General features: G+C 36.2%; 1 protein-coding gene across 1 annotated transcript; it reads left to right on the plus strand.

Annotated features, from left to right (window-relative positions):
* Positions 1–18,267: 18,267 nt before the first annotated feature.
* LOC134672392 (protein sister of odd and bowel) lies at positions 18,268–23,496 on the plus strand. Its single transcript, XM_063530271.1, has 2 exons — positions 18,268–19,555; positions 22,476–23,496. The coding sequence occupies exons 1-2, from the start codon at positions 18,495–18,497 to the stop codon at positions 22,849–22,851; spliced, it is 1,437 nt and encodes a 478-aa protein (XP_063386341.1). The 5' UTR covers positions 18,268–18,494; the 3' UTR covers positions 22,852–23,496.
* Positions 23,497–24,561: the final 1,065 nt, after the last annotated feature.

Consider the following 24,561-nt stretch of genomic DNA (forward strand, 5'->3'; position numbering starts at 1 on the left):
TCGCCCCGACCTTTCCAGAACGGCGTGACTATTTGTCACCTCGCCCGACTCCCGTACAGACTCGCTGTGAACATGCTGATTCGCATTATGATCACCATCCCATAAAACCTTAACCTCTGTAATATCACAATCAAATCTTAACCCAAAATCATTGAACATACAGTCAAAATTACTATAACTTCTAGTAACATCTTCAGCCGTATTGAATCTCGGTAACAAATTTATTCGAACACATTCTTACCCAAGGGCCTTGTTAATCTAACTGCGTTGCGATCAATTTGACGTACATTGCATGCATTCTTAAAATTTAATACAGGCTGTAGAGATCCATTTTACTAAACCAATCGGGATTTTTACTAGATTTGTCTTTTTAAGCCTTAGCAATACTTTGCGAGCTGAATATTATGTTATGTAGATCATACTGAACAACTTTACCATAGAACTAACCCTAAAATCGTAATAAATGGCAGGGTTGTAAAGAAAGTAAAGGCGCCCTCTGATATCTACAAAAGCTTATTCATATCAAAATTTCTAGGACAGCAATTGTGAGGCAGGAGATTTAATAGACACTTCACACCAATAATCTACATTACAATCAACTGTTGTGGTACTCAGACGCAGTAAAACGGGGCCTAAAATGAAGCCATAACAGGCCAATCGCATCTCGATGAATAAACATTTTATTTGCTATTAAATGTTTGAATTTCTATTCCGGCTGACGATACTACGGCGTTAGTTTATTGTATATCGACAGTTAAAATTAGGGTGTGTTTAGAATGATACTAGACCAGTTAAAGTAGGTAAGTACATGATACCATTTTGTCTCAAAGTTGGCAATTTTGACTTTTAAGAATAGGTATTTTTAAGTAATAGGTATAACGTGAAATACTTTACGTCATTAAATAATCAAGCTATTAACAAAAAAACTTGTAATACGATTGAAATATTGCAAAACAGTGAGCAAAAAGCTCGCTGACACGAATGCACAGAAAAAAGTGTATTGTTATTTTCATTATTTAAATTAGTATCAAAACAAAACGTTATCCCGAAGTGTTTTCTAATTTTTGTTTGAGTGTGAACTAGTATTTACTTGTGTAGGTGTAGAGGAAGGCCCAGAAATCAGCTATTTAGAATAAATTGCATACGAAATTATTGTTCAAATTTATTTCCGTGTCGTTTAAGTACCAGTTAGAAGTTTCACATTTGATTACCTGATAAGGCCGTGGTAGCCTTAGGAACGATATAAATAAGGGACATCGTACCATCGAGTATGTCGCGAATAGACTATGATGATATATTAGAAATTTATTCAATTAACACTAAATTAATAGACATCCGCCTGCGACCATACAGCGCGCAGACCACGGATCATAAATTACAGACAGTCAAATTCGAATTAAGTTGAGTACCTCAAGCCGTGCCATAATCATTCTTCATAAGACACTGCACTCGTCTAATGATTCCCAAAACTCCGACTACCGAACTAATAAACATCAATCAAGCGCCCAGGAACTATTAAAGTTACAACGAATCAATCACGGCATTGTCTATAACGAATCTGGATTTATGCAAACAAGAGGAAAAAGAAAAATTAAAGGGAATAAAGTTTGACGTGTACCTACTGTGCAATATAAGAGAGAATCGATTAGTCATTATTTGATTTAGTTCGGCGGGCCGAGCGGCACCCGGCGAGAGGCGGCGGGGGGTTACCACGAGCGCGGTTGCTCTTAACTCTTGCGGTCGTCATCAGCTGGACCTTCGACACTTTATATATGGCAGCGGGGGAAATGGATTGCTTTGAAGTGCTGTGCCTTACCGATGGGAAACAACCACATGACCCTAAACTAAGAACATTGAATAAAACTGTAGATCATAGATAGACAGTGAGCAAAACTATTTGAAGTACTGAAAATTGTAATTACTAATACTATTATAATAATAGTGGCAGACATAAAGTTCATTAATTAATACAAGCTGTCCTTTCTACAAAAGCATTACATTTGATAGACACTCAAGAACAACTAACTGTCACATAAAGAGTACCAATGGACTATTCAAGCAGAACTGCGCACATTCATTTAATCATACAGAAGTAATAAAGCTCAAGGGGGGTTAATTATGAATAAGCATTTAATAAGTAAAAAACACCACCCATATGAACTGAATGCAACATAATTTACCGACTTTACATGCTCATTTGTGATTAGTCGGCGCGAAAGGGCAAATCCTGTATTAAGATAGGTAATGAGGTTAATACAAAATATCAATTCTAAAACGAACTATCTCTTCGCAATGTACAGAGAAATTTTAATCCTCGATATAAGTTATATGGTTCTGATTCATGACTGTGCACTTGAAGATGCTGACGAAAATGCGGTAGAAGATTAAGTACAAAAAGGTACAATACTAATGAGTAAATATAGAATTATGGACTTTACAATAGCAGTACATAAAGTTGATATCGTAAGTGATGGTGTTAATGAAAGAAAGAAGTTAACGATGGATTGTGTGGTAAGTCGGCACCCTGCTGCCGCGGCCCCCGACCGCGCCTATCACGGACAAGACATCGATTAGTGATCGACTGAATTCAATTGCTTGGCGAGACAAGAGCTCGATACCGTCGAACGAATCAAGACGGACCGATCGAGATTTGTATTGTTCGGTTTTTCAAAAATTTGCATTTTGTAAACGTCACGTCAACGACAATGCTGAGTCACTTGACAAATGAAACGAATTGATCGTGTCTCTGATATCGAAATGCGTTGAACGTAAGCTCCATTTTATATTATTGTTGGACCGTGATTACTGTCAACTGTAGTATGCGTATTTTTCGATTTAAATCACTGCGTCGTCATTGTAGTCTATCAGATCTATCACAAATCACAATGCTACAACATAACCGATATATCAGTGGCGGTCATCAGATTACTGTTCTAGTTGCTTTAAAGGTTTGCTTCATAATTTTTGTTAAGTATTAAAAATTTTCGTCCTATATAAATTAATTTTTATTTTGTCTTATTATTTTATCTATGTTATGTTTTCTTTATAATATCGGTTGCGTGATATTTTTATGTATCACGAAAGTCGACACGCATGCTTCTTAAGCTCACGTGATATTTCACGTTTATTGGTTTAAGTCATGACATCACCGTATGTGGTGGAAGCATTGACGGGTACATTAAGGATCATATTTTGATCGTGCTCCAGCATATATCAAGCCTGGGTAGTACAAGTGGCAGTAGCTATATGCTTTACTGTAATTCTGTGTGTGTTTAAAATATTTAACCGCGAATGTTTATAGTCAGTGTAAAGGGCAATAAGAGTGGATAAGGTTTTTAATTTAAATTACGGTGAATTAATGCCAAGGTTTTCCGATTGAACAAAATTATTGAGTAAAAATAGGAATATACATATATTTGCCGTATGAATTTAAAGCTGAACTTAATGGTAACATTCCATTTCTAACCGCAGCTGCACTACCGGTACTGAACGCGTTGCTGTCATTGTCAATTTCCATAGTAAAATGAACAGTAGTGCAGCTGTCGTTGGAAATGGACTGTCACCTTAAACATCGTGTTACTGTATTTTTCTTATTTAGGTCAACAAAAAGCAGTAAAAAGACCGGTATATATTTTTTTTGGTCGGAAAGCCCGAAGATTTCGAGGTTAGTCCCATTGTAAAAGTTGCTCAGTATAATCCCAAAACCTCCCTGGCAACGGGAATGCAGTTATTTTTTAGCCACCCTGTATATTGTACCTAAGTTAAGTTTCTCAATGACCTCCTTTTCAGTAGGTACTTTATTATGCACCAATATTTAGTAAAAGTCGAACAAAAAAACATTACTTAACCCGTTTCTATGCGACTGCGGCAATCCATATATTACATAAAATAAAACACAACCGTACGCTAACATGAACATCGTTGAAGTAAACGTCTTGTCTGCATCATTATTAAAACTTATGATTCCACAATACATTTGCATTCCCCGACCAGTAGGGCTCCCACTGTTAATCTAATAATGGAATGTGAATAATGCCATTAATAACTTTGTGGTTTTGTTCTTATTATGCTACCACAGGGCCTCTAAATAAGAGTTACTTATCTTACTATTAAAGCTCTATAATTTTGAAACGGTTGTACAATTTATTATTTTGATGGGCTCACGATTGTGAGTTGTTTTTTAATTTGCAAATAATTATAAATAAACTTGAAGTATCTCTACATTCAATAGGATCACGTCTTCTAATTTGATTACCTTATTTACAGATTGCTTTTGTTTTGTAATCGATAAAAGTAATTTTTAATGTCTTTAAAGTTTGATTGATTGATCTATTAAAGGTTTTATTTCTGTGCCTCCAGTGTAAAAGGGTTAAACTCAAAAAATGAAATTTTTCAGTATGGCCGAAAAACGTTTCAAACCGTGTTTTCTCTGCATTGTTTCTAAAAAAAATAGGTTTTTGTTTTTAGTTTAGATAGTTTAAGTCATGAATTATAACTTGTCATTTAAATTAACCCGACTTATGTGAAAGTTACGGAAATATTGGCTTTCAAAAACAACTTATATCCCTTTTCACAAAAATAATGAATGTGTGAAAAGGTTAAACTGCACTTTCTCTAGTGTTGCTAAAATCTTTTTGAACTTTTGTGTTGTGTAAAGAAACCATTTTGGGAACTAAATATTGCATTTTTTTTAGATTGATGGTACAAAAAACAAACCAAAGAGAATAATATCAATGTAATTAAAGAGTGACTTAATATATTTAATTACTCTGCTGAAATTGTGAATGGTTACTGAACAGAGTAATGTTGTACTGTTGTACTGTAGTAGTGTTGTACTGACAACAGGGCAGTTGTACTTGTTTGTCTTACTTCCCCGTCTTTGTTTTTTTTATTTTTTGTTTTTGTTGCACAATTATTTCATAATCAGCCTTTTAGATGTATTTTCTTCTACAGGACTTTCTTTTTGATATTTGACTTCCACCGTTTTGCACAACATTGACCAACAAAAAAAAATTATATGGAAAGGAATCTAAGTGAACATTAACCATAATCATTAACTCAATTTAGCGAAACTAGATGGTGAAAAACGGTCAAAGTAAATTATTTATACCCCTTTACACATCATGACGTCTTAAAAATGTTTGTGAATAATAAAAAAACTTAAGTTTTACCGTCATTCACGAACTAGACTCGGTAGTTGAAATAGATCTAAGTGAATTTTGATTTCTTTACACCGAATGTTTCTTGAAATGTAGTTTATTCATTAAGATTAAACTTTAACTATCGTTCGTAACACGATTCTTAAGTACCAATTTTATAAAGGAGATTATATAAAAATAAATCGTTTTGAACATAATGGTTAAGATTTTTGGCAAACTTAAACCCTTTTGCACAATCGATATCTCAGCAATTAGAAGTCGTAGGGCCGTGGGTGTCAGCCCAAAAGATGTAGTTTCATGTAATAAACCTTGTACTGGCAAAATTTGTAATTTGGACAAACTCGAGTTTAACCCTTTTACACTGGAGGCACAGATTTATTTGTGGGAATCTTAGTTGCTCCATATTTTAATAGTGTGTATCGTGACAGGCCACAAACTAGAAGAAAAAAAATGTCCTTCGTTATCACTCAGAACCTTCAAATCAAGAGTGAACAGGCACGTTCTGGGCGAGCTCCATCGTAAACTTCGGCTATTAGTCTATGGCCATGAGTAAGCCCATTCATAATAAATGAAAAAAAAATACTATCTATTTATATATACATAACTGGAAAGGATATATACCAATTTTCTCTGGTACAGTCGGTGCTCACATAAATAAGCATACACTCTTCTATACAGCTAGTAAGTATGAAGAAGTGAATAATTAATTTGGGCAACTTACTGTGCTTATATTAAATGTGGTAAGCGATATAATCATGTGATCGCATTACAATCGTCAAATGCGATAGCAAGCTGTCGACTGCTACGTTCAAAAACTTTAAATAACCACCAAGATCACAGTCTCCAAACAAGTTTACTGGAAAACAACCTAGTGGAGTAGATTAATGACTGGAATATCGATTTTTGGTCATTATCGCGTCATGTTTTGACCGCTGAAGCGTAGTAATCGAATTAATTGGTGATGTCGCCAGCGTTGCCAGATCTATGAAAATTCTATAGAACTACAGATTGCATGGTTTGAAATAGAAATTAAATATAAATTTCAAAGGTAAATGTACAAAATAAATATTATTATCTTATTGTGTACTACTAATTAGGTACTTAAATTAATGTAGACATTTTAAAAGTGAGAGTACCTACCTATACCTAAGCCCAATTTATGAAAATACTTTAAAAAATCATAAATCAATACATTCAATTAAAAAACCCACAACGAGACAAAGACAACTGTGAGCTGCTAAAACACACTAAAATACAACTTTATCTACGGTCGCTCTAAACATTTAAAGTTAGATAAAGTACGTATTTAAATGATGATTGCCTATACTCGGGAGAACGACACAGCAGGAAAGAACCTCCTTTATGCAGAATGTCTAGAATTTAAAAATGTTGACATGGCAACTCTGAACTGTTTGCCTGAACGCTCGCAAGCTTTGCTGGAATTGTTCCTTTTTATTGCAAACTGTCCGTTAATATTAGATAAGTGAATGAATACCAGACTAGCATTAGTAAACGTGAAGTCTAGATAAGCTAGAGCTAGATGATGGATTTATCTTTTATATCGAATGCTTTTACACTAATTTACCTATAAGATATTTGCTAAAATAAATGTTTTTGGCAAAAGGTTCTGTATTTTGTTTAAATTAAATTATGATTTTGAAGCTGAAACAAGTTTTTGTATTTTTGTGATATTATTATTATCAAAACACGAAAGTAAGACTGAAAATCTCTAAGAACAAATTAAATAACTTTCAATGAAAATATTTTAATTTATGTGTTATTTCAACTACTTACTATTTAAATTACAAACCTAATTGGAGGCCTTGGTCATTTATTCCTTCGTATATGACATTTATTTCGGTAAGACTGAAAGTTTTTAAAACAATCAACCTCTATAATATTAATTGGGCAATCATTTTGAGGGAGTAGTAAGATATACAATTACAATTTACAGTAGGTTGTTATTTCTATCCTCCGAACACAAAATAATATAATAATAAATAACACAGGCATTGCAAAGAAACAACGATAATACCTAGCACGAAGAACCCGTTGAGAACAACAAATTGAACTGGGCGCATCGCTGGCTTGTATTATATTTACTTACGCGCGCTTAGGCGAGTCAAGTTCTTAGATTAACCAGTGTATAGTGATCTGGAGACTTGTAATAACTAAGCACAACCAGAGGTCGTTATAATACTGGTCCGTTCGAGCGTTGAGCTCGCCAATCATTTGGAACGCCACCCTGTTTACACGGCGAGAGAGTTTAATTGCACGACCAAACTTACAAATAAGACATTGCGCTAAGTAATTAGATTAGCTCAGCACGTTATTTATCCGATGCCGCTACGGTAAGCACATCGAGCTGGTAATACCACTCTTTAATGACGCTCTTCGCCGCTAAGGGCTGTAGTGCAAAATAACTAGCTTAATTTTTCAGATTTTTGACCGAGCTCAATTTGAATCGAAGTTCAATAAAATTTGTCACAATGTAAGTATGCACGCATGACACAATTGCGAAAATAGCAGACAAGTCAAGTCAATTAGTTTAGTAACTACCTAATCAAGACGTAACCAACTGTTTAGGTAAAGAAAAATTAACATGCTTAACTTCTTAACCGCCAGCATTTTTTTTTAAACTTGTTTTAGTTAAAAATTGAAGAATCCAAAATGGTTTCCCTGCTGCAAAATGAACAAGGATCGAAAGTTGTTTCTTAACACAACTCCCGTACTTCTTAAGATAATAACACCGCATGTGGATTATAACATTTTGATATGTAATTGCAAAGGTCAAATTCATAACTCATCTAATTTGATGTATGACTCTTGTAATGATACTAGTCAAAATTAATTGGATAATATTTCAATCAAGACGCTTATATATTCTGTAGGTAATATGAATTTACTAGGTATTTATTGCAGACTTCAGTTGTGAATTAAATTATTACTACATAATATGTAGTAAGTAGTTTAAGAGACTTGATACGCTATTACGACTTTTTACATACGTATATTTGTAAGCGACGGACTCTCTAGTAGGTAGGTATTCATAATTCCGTATAAATATTTAATATGTAATAATAATACAGAAATAAATTGTCATAAATCGAGAACGGATATCGATTGGGCCATTAACGGACGTAGTTATCGATATATCAATGTTGGTCAAGTCAACGCACGTGCCGACACAAATGTATGGAGTATGCGTTATGCGATCATTTAAGAAGAATTATTGTTATACGGTGTCATTATTTGACTGTTGTAGGTGTAGGAAACAGGCTGGGTAATGTGAGTACCCTTATCCCATGTGCCTGTTAGAATGAGTCTATAAACAATAAAACTATGATTTTAATGTGCCGCAGGTTTTTTCTCCATTTTCGCTACGTTACAATGTTTAATTTATCCTTTGCGTGTCGTACTATTTTTGAAAAAAAAAAATGAACAGTTTGTAGCTAGGAAATAAACCAAATCTTAAAGCCGGAAACGTGTTATTTCTTCTAAATACCTAATGCTTTACTGACTGAGAAAGAGTAAAAGAAACCATAATAAAAAAATCCAGACGTTGACGATTGAAATGATGAAAAAGGTTTATATCGATACAGCAGTAACCAGGCCATCATTATTCCAAGATCGTGTGTGGTAAAAAGTAAACAGCGTGATTAAACATTTTATTTACCCAAATGCGGCAGTAAAATGTAAAAAATCGCTTTCCACCAAACATTTAATTGCGGCCAATGAAATAATTAAATGTGACAATCGTAAAACATTGCGGGCCCATAAAACATTATAGCCGTGTCGTCCCAGATCAGTTGCGTGAAGGGTTTAAATCTCTGTAACTAGAGCCTATAGGGATCCGTGGGGAAACATTGAAACATGATAACTTACCAATACCACCGTATGTATGGATGTTATAGTTAGTATAACTCTCTCGAATGATCCTGTGACCTTTTGCTAACAAAATACTTGTTGTGCTAGAAATATTGTATACCTACTTACTGGTATTACTTACCTACCTAATCAGAGTATAATGCTACTCTCAAACCAGCACTGTTAAGTAAAATTATATAAGTTTGTTTAATTTAGTATCTATTCAATTCTTCTTCTATCCCATTAATTTCAAAAAATATTTAGCGTTAGACCAAGATAAGTCTGCAGCGATTTTGATTGCCCACGTAGAGCAAGTGTTATTTTAAACGTTAGACTTCTATGACATTTATGACGTATAAATAACACTTGCACTGCGTGGGCTATCAAAATCGCTGCAGACTCTTCTTAGTCTAACTCTAAAAAGATTTTCTGAAAAGAATATATGTCAAGTTTAATTTTTTCCTGTCTCTAAATTAGCAACCCTTGAATATTAAATATGAAGCCAAGTACCTTACCATTTCCCTACAATTTTGCCAAATCTTAAATGCCAGTTACGATATTACCTATGTAAGTTCCTGATTAGTTTGCCGAATTACGTCCACACCCAATGACTAAATCATATAATATCCCAGTGCAGCTGACCGGTTCAATAAAATCTCCCAATAAATATTTTAGATGCTCGAACAGCACCTAAGATAATCGTTACTCACCTTTCGATTCGATATCTAACATCTCTCACTGACCGAGTAAGTGTGAGGAAGATGACGCTTAAGATATCGATGGAGTTTCGACCCATAAATCGGGAATCGAAGGGCTGAGATACTGAAACCGGTTTTGGCTATAAATTAAGTCTAAAACAGGTCGGAGGTCAAGATTTTGCCAAACCTGCCTTGAGTAAAGTGAGAGTTTGGATGATCATATTATTTTATTTTAAATATCTTATGAGCTTTATTAAACATGTAAGTTACTAAAGCTTATGTTCGGATGCAGACTGCACCAGCGTTACTGATGCAGTGTAAGGGTAACATTCCATTTCTGACAGCAGCTGCACTACTATAGTACGAACGCGTCGGTAGATATTATTGTCAATTTCCATAGTAAAATGAAAGGTAGTGCTGCTGTCGTTGGAAATGGACTGTCATCTTAAACTGTCTGCGGCATTGCTGCCGACTGCATCGTCGCAAGAATGTCAATTATCCACGAATTTACATTGATATGTAGTCGCCAGGAATGCTACATAGCATTACGAGTCAATACCAATAGTTATTTGTTTTACAAGGGGGCAAAGTTGTTGTTTAACCGCTCGTGCTAATATTGACACCCGAGCAAGCGAAAAAATCCAAAAAAACTCGCTACGCTCGTGGTTCATAAAATGAAATCTTGAGCATTGTGAGGGTTTCAAAGCACGAGGGTTGAACAAAATTTACCCCCGAGTGAAACACAAAATTTTTCACCACACCAACCCAAAGCAAATATTAAATGTAAAATATCAAACAAAATCAAATCAAATCAAATCCAAATGAATGTTATTAAATATATCATTCAAAATCATTACCCTCACATGTGAATAAAATGAAACTTTGCTATCCGTTTTTGAAGTGCAAAGTAAGCCTTTCCGAGCTGGTGTGGTGAAAAGATACTTATAGTTTAGATTACATAGATGTCCAAGTAGAAATGTGGCATAACATTGTAACAACAAAACGCATATAATTTGAATCGCCTATGAAAATAATAATATAGCTGATGAAGACATTGTCTATGATTTTCTTCAACTACAAAATAGACAATGCAACACTAAGATATTTGTTCAAGATATTGTAAACCACACGATCAATCACATTTACCGACCTCTAAATTCACAGCAACATTCAAACAGATTACTCTTCGGCGGCTACAAATAACTTGATTACAAAGTTTAGCACTTACGGTATCGGAGTTTAAGGCGTCATATCGTGGACGTTGATGCAAATTGTCTATCATGTGCACGTGCGAGTCGGTCATGCACGCTTGACTTGTTGCATCACAACTAAACGAGGCATAAGATGAAGCGATTGTCGGGGTCGTGAATTTTATCATAAGAGAGGAATTATCGCGCTATGGGCGCCAAAAGATTAGTTGAAAGTGAACATAAAGTCCATGCTAAAGCATCTGCTAAGTTTATTTAGAAGAGAATGACCGAACCGGTAAATCTTGAATCAAAATGAAGATTAAAACCAACCGGCTGTAGAGACTCTGTGGAAGACTTAGGTATGTAATAGGTATGCCTTAAAAATAGAGGACAATGGACAGTTTTGTGTAGCTTCCAGACTGAACTAAATATGTACTTTACTTATAAAAATAAATGTTTGAGTAAGGAAACCTAAAGTTAATGGTTTGCAAATCATCGTTATTCTCCATGCCTTGGTCCTATCCTACGATATGAGGTATCACTTTCACTTCATTATAATTATATCTCGGAAATCTTTTAAATAGTAACTAAGTACATAGTATGTTGTCACTGCTGTCACTATTCTTAGTAATAGTTGAAATTACGATGTTGTGTCTCATCGCCAAAGCAACTGTTAGAAATCAAGACTTACCATGGACTATGTTGTAGTTTTGTACCCCTCTGTAATATGTAATTAACCGCTACTCAACTATTACTTAGACCGGCATCTAACTCATCTCTATCGCATGCATTATAGTTTACGTACAGTTTTATGCGGAGGAAGATCGGCGCGTGGGCCGTAATGTTCTACCTCGTTATGATTAAGCGGATAATTTCGGTTGCTATCTGTGAAGTATGACACCGATTAGAGGTGAGGGGCCTCTCTGAAGTTGTAGACAATGCACATATGTCTTGCTGTAATAGTTTATAGAATTAGGTGCATGAATTTGTTATACATGAGATGGAGTGGAAAAATGTGCTCAAGGTATTTATTTGCATCATAATGTTTATAAAAGTCTGGGGGAGGCCTATTCTCAGCAGTGGGCGACACAGTTATTTTCCTGTGGAATAATTTTCACCATGCAGCAGACTAGGAAATCCAATATTAAAATGCCCTAACTACTAGGTACAAGTTTTATGACTTAACCCTTGTGTTTGACTTGAGTCAGGATATGGCCATAGGTTATACGCAGTTAAAAGGTGATACTTATCTAGTTTGGTAATATATCACAGACGGAGAAACTGGTATCAAAATGATTTCATTAGCTCTTTTCTCCAATTCTGCAAAGACATTTAAAAATAAATGTCTAATACCCGCTGTGTAATTATAGAGCCATAATCGTTTACCGTCATCTAATAGGTCGTAAAGCTTATGTTTTCTAACATATGACAGCATCAGTGAACTGTACTGAACTCTATAAACAAAGTGCGAGTCGGACTCGCGCACGAAGGGTTCTGTACCATTACGCAAAAAACGGCAAAAAGATTACGTTTGTTGTATGGGAGCCCCACTTAAATATTTATTTTATTCTGTTTTTAGTATTTATTGTTATAGCGGCAACAGATATACATCATCTGTGAAAATTTCAACTGTCTAGCTATCACGGTTGATGAGATACAGCCTGGTGACAGACAGACTGACAGACAGACGGACAGAGGAGTCTTACTAATAAGGTCCCGTTTTTACCCTTTGAGTACGGAACCCTAAAAAACACGAGCGAGTTTGGCGAGTTCGTAAATCACGCGATAGCGGGGAGAAAGCTAAAACGGTCAGAACTGTTCGATTAGGTTAGCCACTTGTTATGTTTTCCTGAGACTTATTGGTTTTTAAAAACATGAAGTGCGACATGCAACTTGGTGACCTGGGTTTTTGGGTTTGCTTAGGCTACGCGAGTGTGCGATCGCTTTTGTGTATACATCTGTATACAACTTGCCAGTGACGATTTGTTTTCTTAGACACGGGTCAGGCTAATGAATCTGGTACGTCTGGTGAATAAGGTGAACCTTGTCCTTACTTTCAATTAAGTTTTCCCGGCATACAGCTTCTTCTTCCTCGATTCCTCATGACTGAGGGTCGCGACCACATGAGGTTGTTATCCTGGGCACCAAGGCTCTCCTCTCCATTCTGCACTAGTTTCCGGAATACAGCTATGCGTTCTTTAGCCGTTTATAGGGCAGACTTGGATATTATATTTGTGGCAAAAATTACAACCCTATAACATAATATTTTTGTATTTATTCTTATGCAGAATTTTAGCACTTTAAGGAGGCGATGAGGCTTGAGGTTGTTGTGTATTTTAAGGTTAAGGAGCATATGAACATGAACAAATTTTATTCTCGGCAACCGCTTGTGCACAATCAGCGACCTCGTCATTCAACCCTCGAAAGAAACCCGGTATGGTAATTTTAATTTTTTTTTATGTTATCCACAAAATTTAGTTTTCCCTGAAGTGACCTGTCTCTATCCCCTTTGAAACATAGTAACACCACGGTATAGATAAATTAATTTTATATCTGTTGAGAGTCGTGCGCGCACAGTGCCTCCGGGCAGTGCCGGCGTGAGAACCGCTCGTGCCTCTAATGCAGCCCACATCTAGCTTGTCAACGGGTGTCAGCGCTTTGAGGGTCCATCGTGTGTTGCAATATTGGGGACGGTACCATGCGCCAAGTTTGTGAATAATCATTAAGAGCTATCTCCATAAGAGTCAGAGGTACGAGACGATTTATCAAAGCTTTTGAAGAATGCCAAGACGGAGCAGGAATCCTCTACTGAACTATACTGAAGAGAGAAGATCCTTCAAGAAATATATATATATATATATATATATATCTACATTTGTTATATAACTCCTATGGTCTCCTCCATATAGTCGAAATAAATTATAGCATTTTATTAAGAGCCCTTACAGATAAAAAGTCTTATCTTAGAGGTATTTGTAAGTAATGTTTTCCGGCATATATTCCTAGCAATGCAAAACCACTTGCTTGAAACTTCCGAATGGGAATAGGTACTTTGAGGTTCCATTGTATTGCGAAATAACTAGAAGTCCAAAGTAGTAGTAGTAGTTGAGAATACAGGTTCACATAAAATTTACAGAAATAGAGATACTAAAGACGAACTTAGGCCCATGCGGGATCGTCCAGCTAACCTTGGAGTAGATGAGTGGAAAACTCTAGATACACAGACTTACGGAAAGTAAGTACAATAATATTTATTGTAAAAACTAAACTAATGTAAATTAGCCGCAAGTATCATGGGCACCTTTGCACCCGGTACAGCCCACGGAGGTCTTTTAGATTAAAATATTTTAGATATATTTAAGTTACTTTTGTATGATTATTTATATACCATTAACCTTTTGTATATTTAATAAATAAATATATTGATTAGAGAAAAAACTAACAGATTGTCCACAAATAAGTAAAATAAGTAGGTACTGAGTATACCTATGCCTAGAAGGATATATTACGGTCTACCTTGTTGAAGTCACTACTGAAATCAAGAAGAACAAGGACAGTTAGAGTTAGACTAAGAAACGACAAACTTCTATGAAATGATGACGTATAAATAAAACTTGCACTGTGTGCTATCAAAATCGCTGCAGACTTTCCTTGGTCTAAGGCTCCTAAGGAGTATGGCACCAAATTAGATAATATGTACATATTTTTAACAACGTCCTAGCCTAGTCGGCATTTGAATAAAAACGCAAAACGAAGGAGACATATGAGAGAATTAAAGATGTGTCTAAAAGCCCATTTAGACGATGCGAGAACTCGCATGCGAGTTTCATTACATTGCGGTTTTTGATCGGTCGGTTGAGTTGGACTTAACAACACTCCGCAATGTAGCTAAAATCGCATACGACTTCGCGCGCCGTCTAAATCAGCCTTAATTGTACACATTGCAACAATATCCGCAATAAGTGGCGTATTTGCCAAGGAATATAGTTACACAAAATAAACGTTTCCCCGTTTCCCATGCCAATTGTTGCAACTGTCACGCTCTATTGGAGCATGGGTCCTTTTGTTTCTGTTTACGGCCCGTGACTCCATTGGCACTACTCCAGCGATTCAATTGCAAAATGCCTTAGAAACTATTAAGTAGATATACTTATAGACTACTCGAGTATAGGGCAACAAATAAATTTATCATAATCATCATCTCAGCCATAAGACGTCTACTGCTGAACATAGGCCTCCCCCTTATGGGGGGTGAATGCCATAATCGCCACGCTTGGCAGGCGGGTTGGCGATCGCAGTCGAGTACACCGAATTTGAAGGACGCTGCTGCCCGTCCACCGGTGGTCTTGGACGTAGTTTTAAGGACATACCCGGGTCCGAACAAATAAATTAATTCGAATAAATTTTACCTAAAATTTCCTATTTTATTTCTTATTGATATACTCCTGATTAGAGATTACTCCAACTACCTAATCTTTATTTATTACTCTGAAAAAATCCCAATATTTGTATAAGTATGTAGTTGTGGCTAAATAGCCTCCTTTTAATATTTCAAACAAAACGCAATATTTTTTTGCAAAATCTTAAAATTCTTTTCCTTAAATGATGTCTCATATGAAATAACTATGATTGAATAACTATGAAACAGCGAAGGTATATTTTTTGTTATTATTATTAAAACAGTATTTGAAATGGGTAAAAATATTTTCCGATGCGCTGAAATTATTCTTTATTAAAATCTACTGTAGTACTTAATAATACACGTTAATATCTACCAAACAACCGTTATTGCATCAGTTCATCAGTAGTAATCAAAATAGTGAGCAGTAAAAGGCTTATGTTGGTACCTAGCTATTACCAAGTTCCTACGACAACGACACGCACACAAATAAGTATGACATGTTCCTAAAGAACATCATAGAAGAAAAAATAGAGGGAAAAAGAAGAAGAGGAAGACCGAAAACAAATTATTTCAACCAAATATAAGAAAAGGTTCAGCTCGCGTCATACCAGAAGGTTAAGGAGTTGGCACAGGACCGGGCGAGTTGGAGATTGCACCAACGACAAGAGCACAGCTCTTAAATATCAAGAAGAAGAAGGAGAGATTACCAAGTTATGGTGCGAAATACACATAAAATAAAACAACTGAGTTACTGCCGTATTCAAACTTCAAGATATTCACAAGAGACGACACGTACTAGATGCATTCTAGATACGTTATAGTTTAGATATCAACTAATTCTCTTTTGCAGCGCAATTCGGGCAACCAATGTCACTTTTACGTTAGATAGAGTAAGATATCTATTAGATGTGAGTTGGATCTCTAAGTCTATCCTGTGGAAATCGTTCAAGAGTATCTCCAGAATCGCGCAAATGTCAAATTTGACATGTTAGATCTTAAACATATCGTTATCGTACCTTGGTGATGTCTGAAAGATATCTAATAGATGTCTATTTCATAATCCGAATCGGGCCCTTAGTAACTGCCTTGTCCAATGTATCTTTATTGTATTTAAAACTGCACGCGATCCTATCAAATTAGCTGCAGTCGATCGGACACAAAACACACATGTCTTGATAATTGGTCAAACATAATAAACAAGCTTTGAGCAAATAATATTGTTTGTTTTGGATTGCATTCTTGCGTTTCATCGCGTTTTTTTAAACTTTGTTTTTTTTTGTTACACTAAAAATAAATTTAATACTTTTAAAATAATTATGTAGTATAATTTCAAATTTGTAAACAAATAGTTGTGTTTGCTCAGAGCATAAAAAGGTCAACCACGGCGTTGCATGAACAAGAGATTTCCTTTAGCAGGGTTGGTCCTTAGGACCCAAGGTTGGAATTAAGAAGTGGAGCCACCCAGATTTTTGCTGCAGGTGGGGGGTGGGGGGGTTTTTAAGCGTCTGCGACGTCTGAGGTTAATAATTCTTTAAGTTTAGGTTCTATGTCAAGTTTAGTATCATTTTCAACTAAATCAAAGATGTAGACATAGATTTCAACGAAATCGGTTCAGCGTTTATTGATTTCCCATACAATCCTACACCTTACCTTTCATTTTTAAGGTATTTTTTTCGGAATAAAAACTATCCATGTTCTTCCTCGGGACTCAAACTATCTCTATACCAAATTTTATCTAAATCGGTTCAGCGGTTATTGAATCCCCATACAAATTTCCTCCTCCCTTTTCATACCCTTAAGGGATCATTTTTGAGATTAAATGTTTGCTATGTTATTCCCCGGGACTCAAAATATCTCCGTGCCAAATTTTAAGAGGAATTTACAAAAAGTATTTTTTTCATATTTTATGTATTTTTACTTCGGATTGGTGTCATTATGGTATCAGAAATGAATTCGGCACCCCCGATTTATACGAAAACGGTACCAAACTTGGCCTAGTAGCTTAAATGATACAGAGATCAAGATCAAGTTGAGAGTCCCCTAAAAATTTACATCAAAAATCTCGGTGGCTCCACATCTTGAATCCATCCTTGGAAGGACCAATCCTGCCAAATGAAATCTCTTGTTCATGCAACGCCGTATATTAGCTCCAGCACCATCCGCTAAAAACTACAAATTGTCATAAAAATTTTGCATGCATGTTTATCTCTACATTAAATTTTTAACTATGTAAGTACTTATGTAGTTAGTTATCTATTTAAGTAGTTGATTTGTAGTACCTAAGCCGTTTCCAAAACAAGTTAATTAAGGAATACAAACCATCCCTTAACCCGTGGAGCGCCCTACACAGACACGTGTGCTGGTAACTAGTATAGGAGTTCCATACTACGGTAATTCTGGGGCGCTCCAGGGGTTAACAACTGTGAGCAAACATAGAGCTAACTGGTATTTATTTGGTTAGAGTCCATTTTTGTGTCAGAGTATTTTTCGAGTCTTTATGGCACTATTAATTTTAGTGCCTACATCCATCGCTCAAGCATAAAACTTTATCCTAAATGAGTGACTTATATGATACCAACGTTTGGATTATTTAATTTATGTAAGTATGTATTTTTAACTTTTATAAAATTGTTTATTATTTAGATATGTCTACTTGAGTAGTTAAACATTTTTAAAGGTAAATGAATAAATACCTACACTAAATTATTAATTAGACTTGAATGCGAATAATTTGAAACATTCATCTGATTGAATGCTTGTTGTTATCTCAACGATCATTGTAGCATAAAATGGGGCTAACCGAAACGATGGCCTACGACCATTGTTTTCCCATACGCAGATACGGGACGATTCCATTTGGAATCTCATTACACTTGAAAGGGTTACAACAAATCTGGCGCAACGCGCTCTCATGGACGTGTCTGTCGTTAGGGCAGCGTGAGGTGACCATTACTGCGTACAAAGAGTTACCTAAAATAGAGAGCTTTTGTGAGGCGGGAGGAGGCGAGGGGAAGGGGCGGGGCGGTCGCCGGCTGCCCGCCGGCTCAGTCGCGCCGCGTCATACGACCGCCTCGCACGCTCGCGCGCTTCGGAACGACGCACGCGCACGCGACACCCTCCGCGCCCCTCCCGCGAACACGTGCATTCACAACCCACCGATGATTTTTGACTAACAATCATGCAAGAGCAAAGTTCGTCGCGATCAAGCAAATCTACCTTGAACTCACTCGAAAGCGCAATCCTCAAGCTCAAGAACAATCTTCAGATACAAGACACCAAGAGCTCCTCAGACATGAACAGCGTTATAACCGTCGACCCGCCCTCACCCCGGCCGGATACGAAAAGCAACACAAGTAAGGGCCCTAGTACAACTACAACTACAAATCTGAACTTATCAATTGCATCAGCGGCGTTGTTACAAGAAAACATGCTACAAAGGTCTCTGCAAGGTGTAGTCCTATCCTTGCAAAACGCTATGATGAATTCATTACAACAAGCCGCTTTGCTGCCTTCGAACTCAGCAGCTGCCGCCGCTTTAAATTTACAAGCATTGGAATCTTATTTGACTTTACAACGTTTAACATCAGTGTCATCTGTAAGTAGCACAATTCAGCCTAATACTTCTGAAAGCAATTCCACGTCCAAGCAGGACATATTGAGGATAGCGACGGCAAGCGCAAAGATAAGCGAAATTGACGCTACTGAAAATACATCTCGGGATTTCTCCCCAAAAACACCTGAAGACTATCAACTGTCTGATGCTATAGCTGCTGAAGATGTAGACTTATCAGAAGAAGTTGAAGAAGACTTGGCTTTATTAGACAACGAAGATGACTTCACATTAGAACAACATTTGGAATCGACATCAAAAAGCTATGGCTATGGATCGTCGAGCTTAGACAATGGGTATCCAAGCCTCTTAATGAATTCCATGTATCAACAACAAATGAATGGAAGCCCGTCTCAGGCACCTTTGTCACCGCAAGCATCAAACACATCTAGCTCCAAATCTACGAATAGTTCAACATCTTCAACGGGTAGCAATATATCAACTAAGCAGAAGACGACTGGAAGCGGACCTAGGACAAAAAAGCAGTTTATTTGCAAATTTTGCAACCGACAATTCACGAAATCATATAATTTGTTGATACATGAAAGAACTCATACAGATGAGCGGCCATATTCCTGTGATATTTGCGGCAAGGCTTTCCGACGGCAAGATCACCTTAGAGATCACAGGTAAAACTACACAATTTAATCACAAAAATACTCAATGTACTAGGTATTAAACATTAATAACATAACCTTTGTAATAAAATGTAAAAGTCATCACTAGATTGCATGTTCATAAAGCACGAAAAAATAATCGTTACATCAATAATGGAAGAAAACTATTTCAAACATCCATTTTACGTGTCTTCTTATTTGGTGAGGTCACGCATAACTCTTTCTTAAACCGATAACATATTTTAAAAGATTCACGATTCTCCATTTTAGATATCAGTAAAACATTATGGTCGTCGATTTCCAACGCGAAATCTTATTAGGAACTTTTGAATAATGGCGTTGAAGAAACACATATAAAACAAAAAGGGTTAAGTATGGCTCGGGCAGATGGTATCGACAAGTCGTTCGTCACGCTCGTAAATTATTTCACAAAACCGCCGCTAATCTCTGACGATCCAATGTTTTAATTTCGCCTCCTCATTTTGTTTTTTTTTTTCACCTACGCATTCCTTCGAAATCTTTGCGCATAATCTTCCCAACGTATTTGGTAAGAATGTAATAACATACATTTTTGTCGACCCGATAGCACCCGGCACTTAAGCATTCCCAACTTTAAACATCCCATAGATCTTAAACGCTATAAAACATGAGATAATCCAAACAACAACTCGTAATCTCAGTTAATCTATTTCTTTACTTATCTGGTCGATCCACACCCAAAAAGAGCTAAAGGTGTTGAAGTTTTAACACCTGTCTCGGCGATTTCCTCCCAAATCACCGTATCTCTGTAGCAATAAAATAAATTTCGTGTAGACGCCGGAGGGTTAACCCGGGCCCGGCCGCCTGTCGATGTTCAATCGGTGTCTCTTGACACGATACATTATAATGGACCGGAGCGGGCCTTCGACGGGACCGAACAAAGCACGTGGCGATCTTGACGTGAGGATTAATATGGACGACAAAAAATAAAAACCGTAGTAAATATACGTTGCACACAGTGGAGTTTTTGTGTCGGGGCGTTGGTATTTTTTGTGCCGATTGAAAATTTAAATAACCTTAACCCTTAATCAAACGGAACACTTTTTATGAGATTTTTGAAAACTAAGAATGGTTTTTAGGTTATTTGGGTGCGTAGATTACGAAAAAATATATAAAAAGAATTTTAGTGGGGGGAAAGGGGGGTTTTGCGGTGGGAAATAATTTTCCGTCATCCGTTACGGAATAGCAAAATTTTGAATGAAGTGGGAAATAGTTTCCCATTGTCCGATACGGTTACGAACTTTTTACTGGTTAGTAGCTCCCCCCGGCTTTGCTTGGAATTCAAGTATGATCATTTAACGTTATCTTCAAAAATCAAAGAAATAAGTAAAAGAAAAAAGAAAACAAAAACAGGCACAGATTATTTTGTGCAACAGGCAAATGGGCATATATTTTTATTTATGGAAACCAATTAAAATTTAGGTGGAGAACAAACACTGGGAAGTAGTTTCCCACTTGATAAAACCTACCAATTTTTTTGTGAATCGTACGTTCAGGAACAAACAATGGGAAATAATTACCCACTTACTAAAACCTTAAAATCTTGGCTAAATCATATCGTTATCACAATTCTTTTCAAGCAAAACACAGGGAAAATAAGTCTAGTTTATGATAGTATTCAGTGTATGCACTTACAAGATTTTTTTTCGCACTTAACCTCAAAACACTAAAAAAATTGTCGTTATTGCAAAAAAAAACACAACAACTGACATTGACTTTGACGTATGGTCACAAATGGCGGCCATTAGAAAAGTGTTGCCATTTTTCAAATTCAAAATATTACTAAGATTTTAAATCTGTATGGTTGGTATCGCTGAGTGCTGCATTTAAAAAGATAAAAAATATTTCGTAAATTAGAATGAAGTGGGAAATAATTTCCCGATATTTGATTAAGGGTTAAATTAATTTTTATCTCGTTTGATAATTTGGGAATCATTTTTCATACTGCCAATTTTGGCATACAATGATGTGCGTTATTATTTTTCAATGTGAAGAGATCGGGGCGAGTACATTATGGATGTTGAAAGCCATTTAGGTGTTGTTCACGAGCCATCAATACGCATTGCGAGCTTAGTTAATCAGAGATTTGTCGTGTTGAATCGAGTTAGGCCTAACGCGATGCGCCGCGCCGGCGCGCTGTCGGTCCACGCTCCACTGCGCGAACGCCGCTCGCTCTAATCACCGTCATCATCTCGTGTTTTAATATTGAAATTATTCTTTCATTCACCATCTCGAAACGTCTCTTTATCGTCGCCGATCTAACTAATCCCAACGATTATTACACGTATTACGTTACTTTGAACACATCGTAATTTACTCGCTTCGAGTCTGTTTGTTTATTCGATACGGAGATGATTTCTCGAATCGGAGAGCCGAATGCTGGCTTTATCGTTTTATGTTATTATTGATTACACGTTGTTCCGCGTGTTAATTATATCTTGTATGTTTTCATTTAATTTAAAATCATAGGTACGTGCGCGATGAATGGTTTTAATTAATGCCTTCTGCTGTGTAATTTTGTAAATCTAATTATTAATGAGAATTTATAGACTGGTGTGATGTTATACGCATACATGGCCATATAAAGTTCAACTTTCAGATAGTTTTATACTGATAAGTATTAAAATCGCATGTGCCGGCTGACGTAAATGAACATAAAAATGAGAGGGTTTGCCAATTTATTACCAATATCCCGAGGGCAGTTGTAGGCTTCCCGCCTCTCCCACGAGGTGTCCGGAACACGCAAGCCGACGTTTCGGCGCCTCCAGACATGATATATTTATTGTCCCTTTCTCATAACCTCCTGACTAAATAGGTACTTATCCTTGTAGCTTGTAAATTAGGCTTTCATTTTTTTTTCATGGTGGTATAATTTATTATTTCTTACTTACAGGTACATACACTCGAAGGAAAAGCCGTTTAAATGTCTGGAATGCGGAAAAGGTTTCTGCCAGTCGCGAACACTAGCCGTCCATAAAATTTTACACATGGAAGAATCGCCTCACAAGTGTCCAGTGTGCAGCAGAAGTTTTAACCAACGATCGAATTTGAAGACACACCTTCTAACTCACACAGACATAAAACCTTACAACTGCTCTTCATGTGGGAAGGTTTTCAGGAGGAACTGCGACTTGAGACGCCACAGCTTGACACACAACCTCGTCGGAATCTCATCCGTGGCCACTTCACCTAATGGCAGCAATGGCAAGAGTCCTATTTTAAATCCAAACTTCCCAATTGATGCTCTTGACACTGAAGATGAAAACTAAACGGCTGTTAGTATACCTATAATAAAAGACTTTAATGATGTTGTTTAGTAAAAGTAAAAGACTGACAAAGTGCATCATAATTTAGTGCCTTATATGTTTATATCTTTTTTACCCAATCTATGTGACTAAGACTTCCAGCATTTAGATTTCCAGTAATATTGTTATTTTATATTTGGGACATCGCGCTAGTGATTGAAAAATTGTTTGGATCTTTTAGTATTACCGATTTCGACTGTAACATTTTGTAAATTATCTGATCTCATTTGTTTTTGTAAATAGTATTAAGATTGACTTATTGAAAATTAAAACCTTTGCCGTCCTCTAGCATTTAAGAAATAGTAGTGAATTTTATGTAGTTATCAAATTAAGTTATTGGTCTTAATGCAACTAAAATAATTGCTGTAATTTTTTATCTTATCATGACATCTTGTTATTTAGGTCTGTTTTTGTTTTGATAAAATCCTACGGCCCGGTCAATAAACTACATTCCTACTATAAGTATTGAATTAAATTAAGTCTTCCGTGACTAAGTAGCTTCATCCAGAATGTTTTCAAAACTTATGGATATAATCTGTACAAATTCTGCATGGACATATTGATAAGGGAAATTATTATTAATGTAAATAAAAACGAGAACTTTGATTATTTGAATTATTTATTTTAAAAGAAATATTTACCTACTGACATGTGAAAGTTATTACAACTCCAAATGCTGAGATGATGGCTCTCACGTCTGCCATAAAAGCACAAAATACTATCAGATACTGACAGAGGACTAAAGAGAAACTGCCAACTGACATGACTGTTTAGATAAGATGATATCCTAGAATTAACTAGAGTTACAAATACCTCCAATATACATTCAGTCTCGATAATAGAGGGAGCATTTCATGAAATTTTCTACCATTTTCCCGTACGAATGACAATTTTATGAAGATTTACAGGTATAGGAGTTTCTTACTCTGTAACAAATGGTCAAAAATATGCACAGAAAAATAATCATCAAATTTAAACACCGAAAAAAAAGTTCAAATACACGAAACAAAATGCGTTTGTACGGGACAGCCTGTGGAATGCTCCAGAGAATGCTTGTAACTTGTAGGGTTGGCAGTTGGCAACTCAGGTGTCATCTTCTCTAGAGTTGCAAGGGCCCGTAGGTGGCTGCTAAACATCAGGCGACAACGACACTGCAACAGTATGCTGCACATGCAGATGTAGCTGATATCCGAATGTCACCTTTAAGTATTTTGTAAACTTAGTTACATAGTCTAGTGGTTTTTTTTATTCAATCGTCACTTAACGAGCAGACGAGCCTCCAGATGGAAAGCGTTCATCGTCGCTCATAGGAATAATATCACAAGAGTCACATGAGTTGCAATCCCTAGAGAACCCTGAACACTCACTTCGTGAAGGACCCCATGTCATAAGGGAAAGAAAGTAGTTCATAGGAAATGGTTATTTAGAGATTGTTTTTTTCTACTAACATTAACGTACGCAGCCATTGGCTAGGCCCTTATATTTAGGTATGTTATCTAACTTGAAAGTACATTTTGATTTTACTAAGCAACTATTTTCAGGTGAAAAGTTTTAGAAAATATGAATAATGGGAAATAGGTACCTACTTAAGCAAGTTTTAAGCGTTGTATAATTTATAAACGATATTTTAATACCTATACCTTCCTACCAAATATCTGAATTAAAAATACAGTT

This window comes from Cydia fagiglandana, chromosome 17 (assembly GCF_963556715.1).
Source record: "Cydia fagiglandana chromosome 17, ilCydFagi1.1, whole genome shotgun sequence".
NCBI classification, from domain to species: domain Eukaryota; kingdom Metazoa; phylum Arthropoda; class Insecta; order Lepidoptera; family Tortricidae; genus Cydia; species Cydia fagiglandana.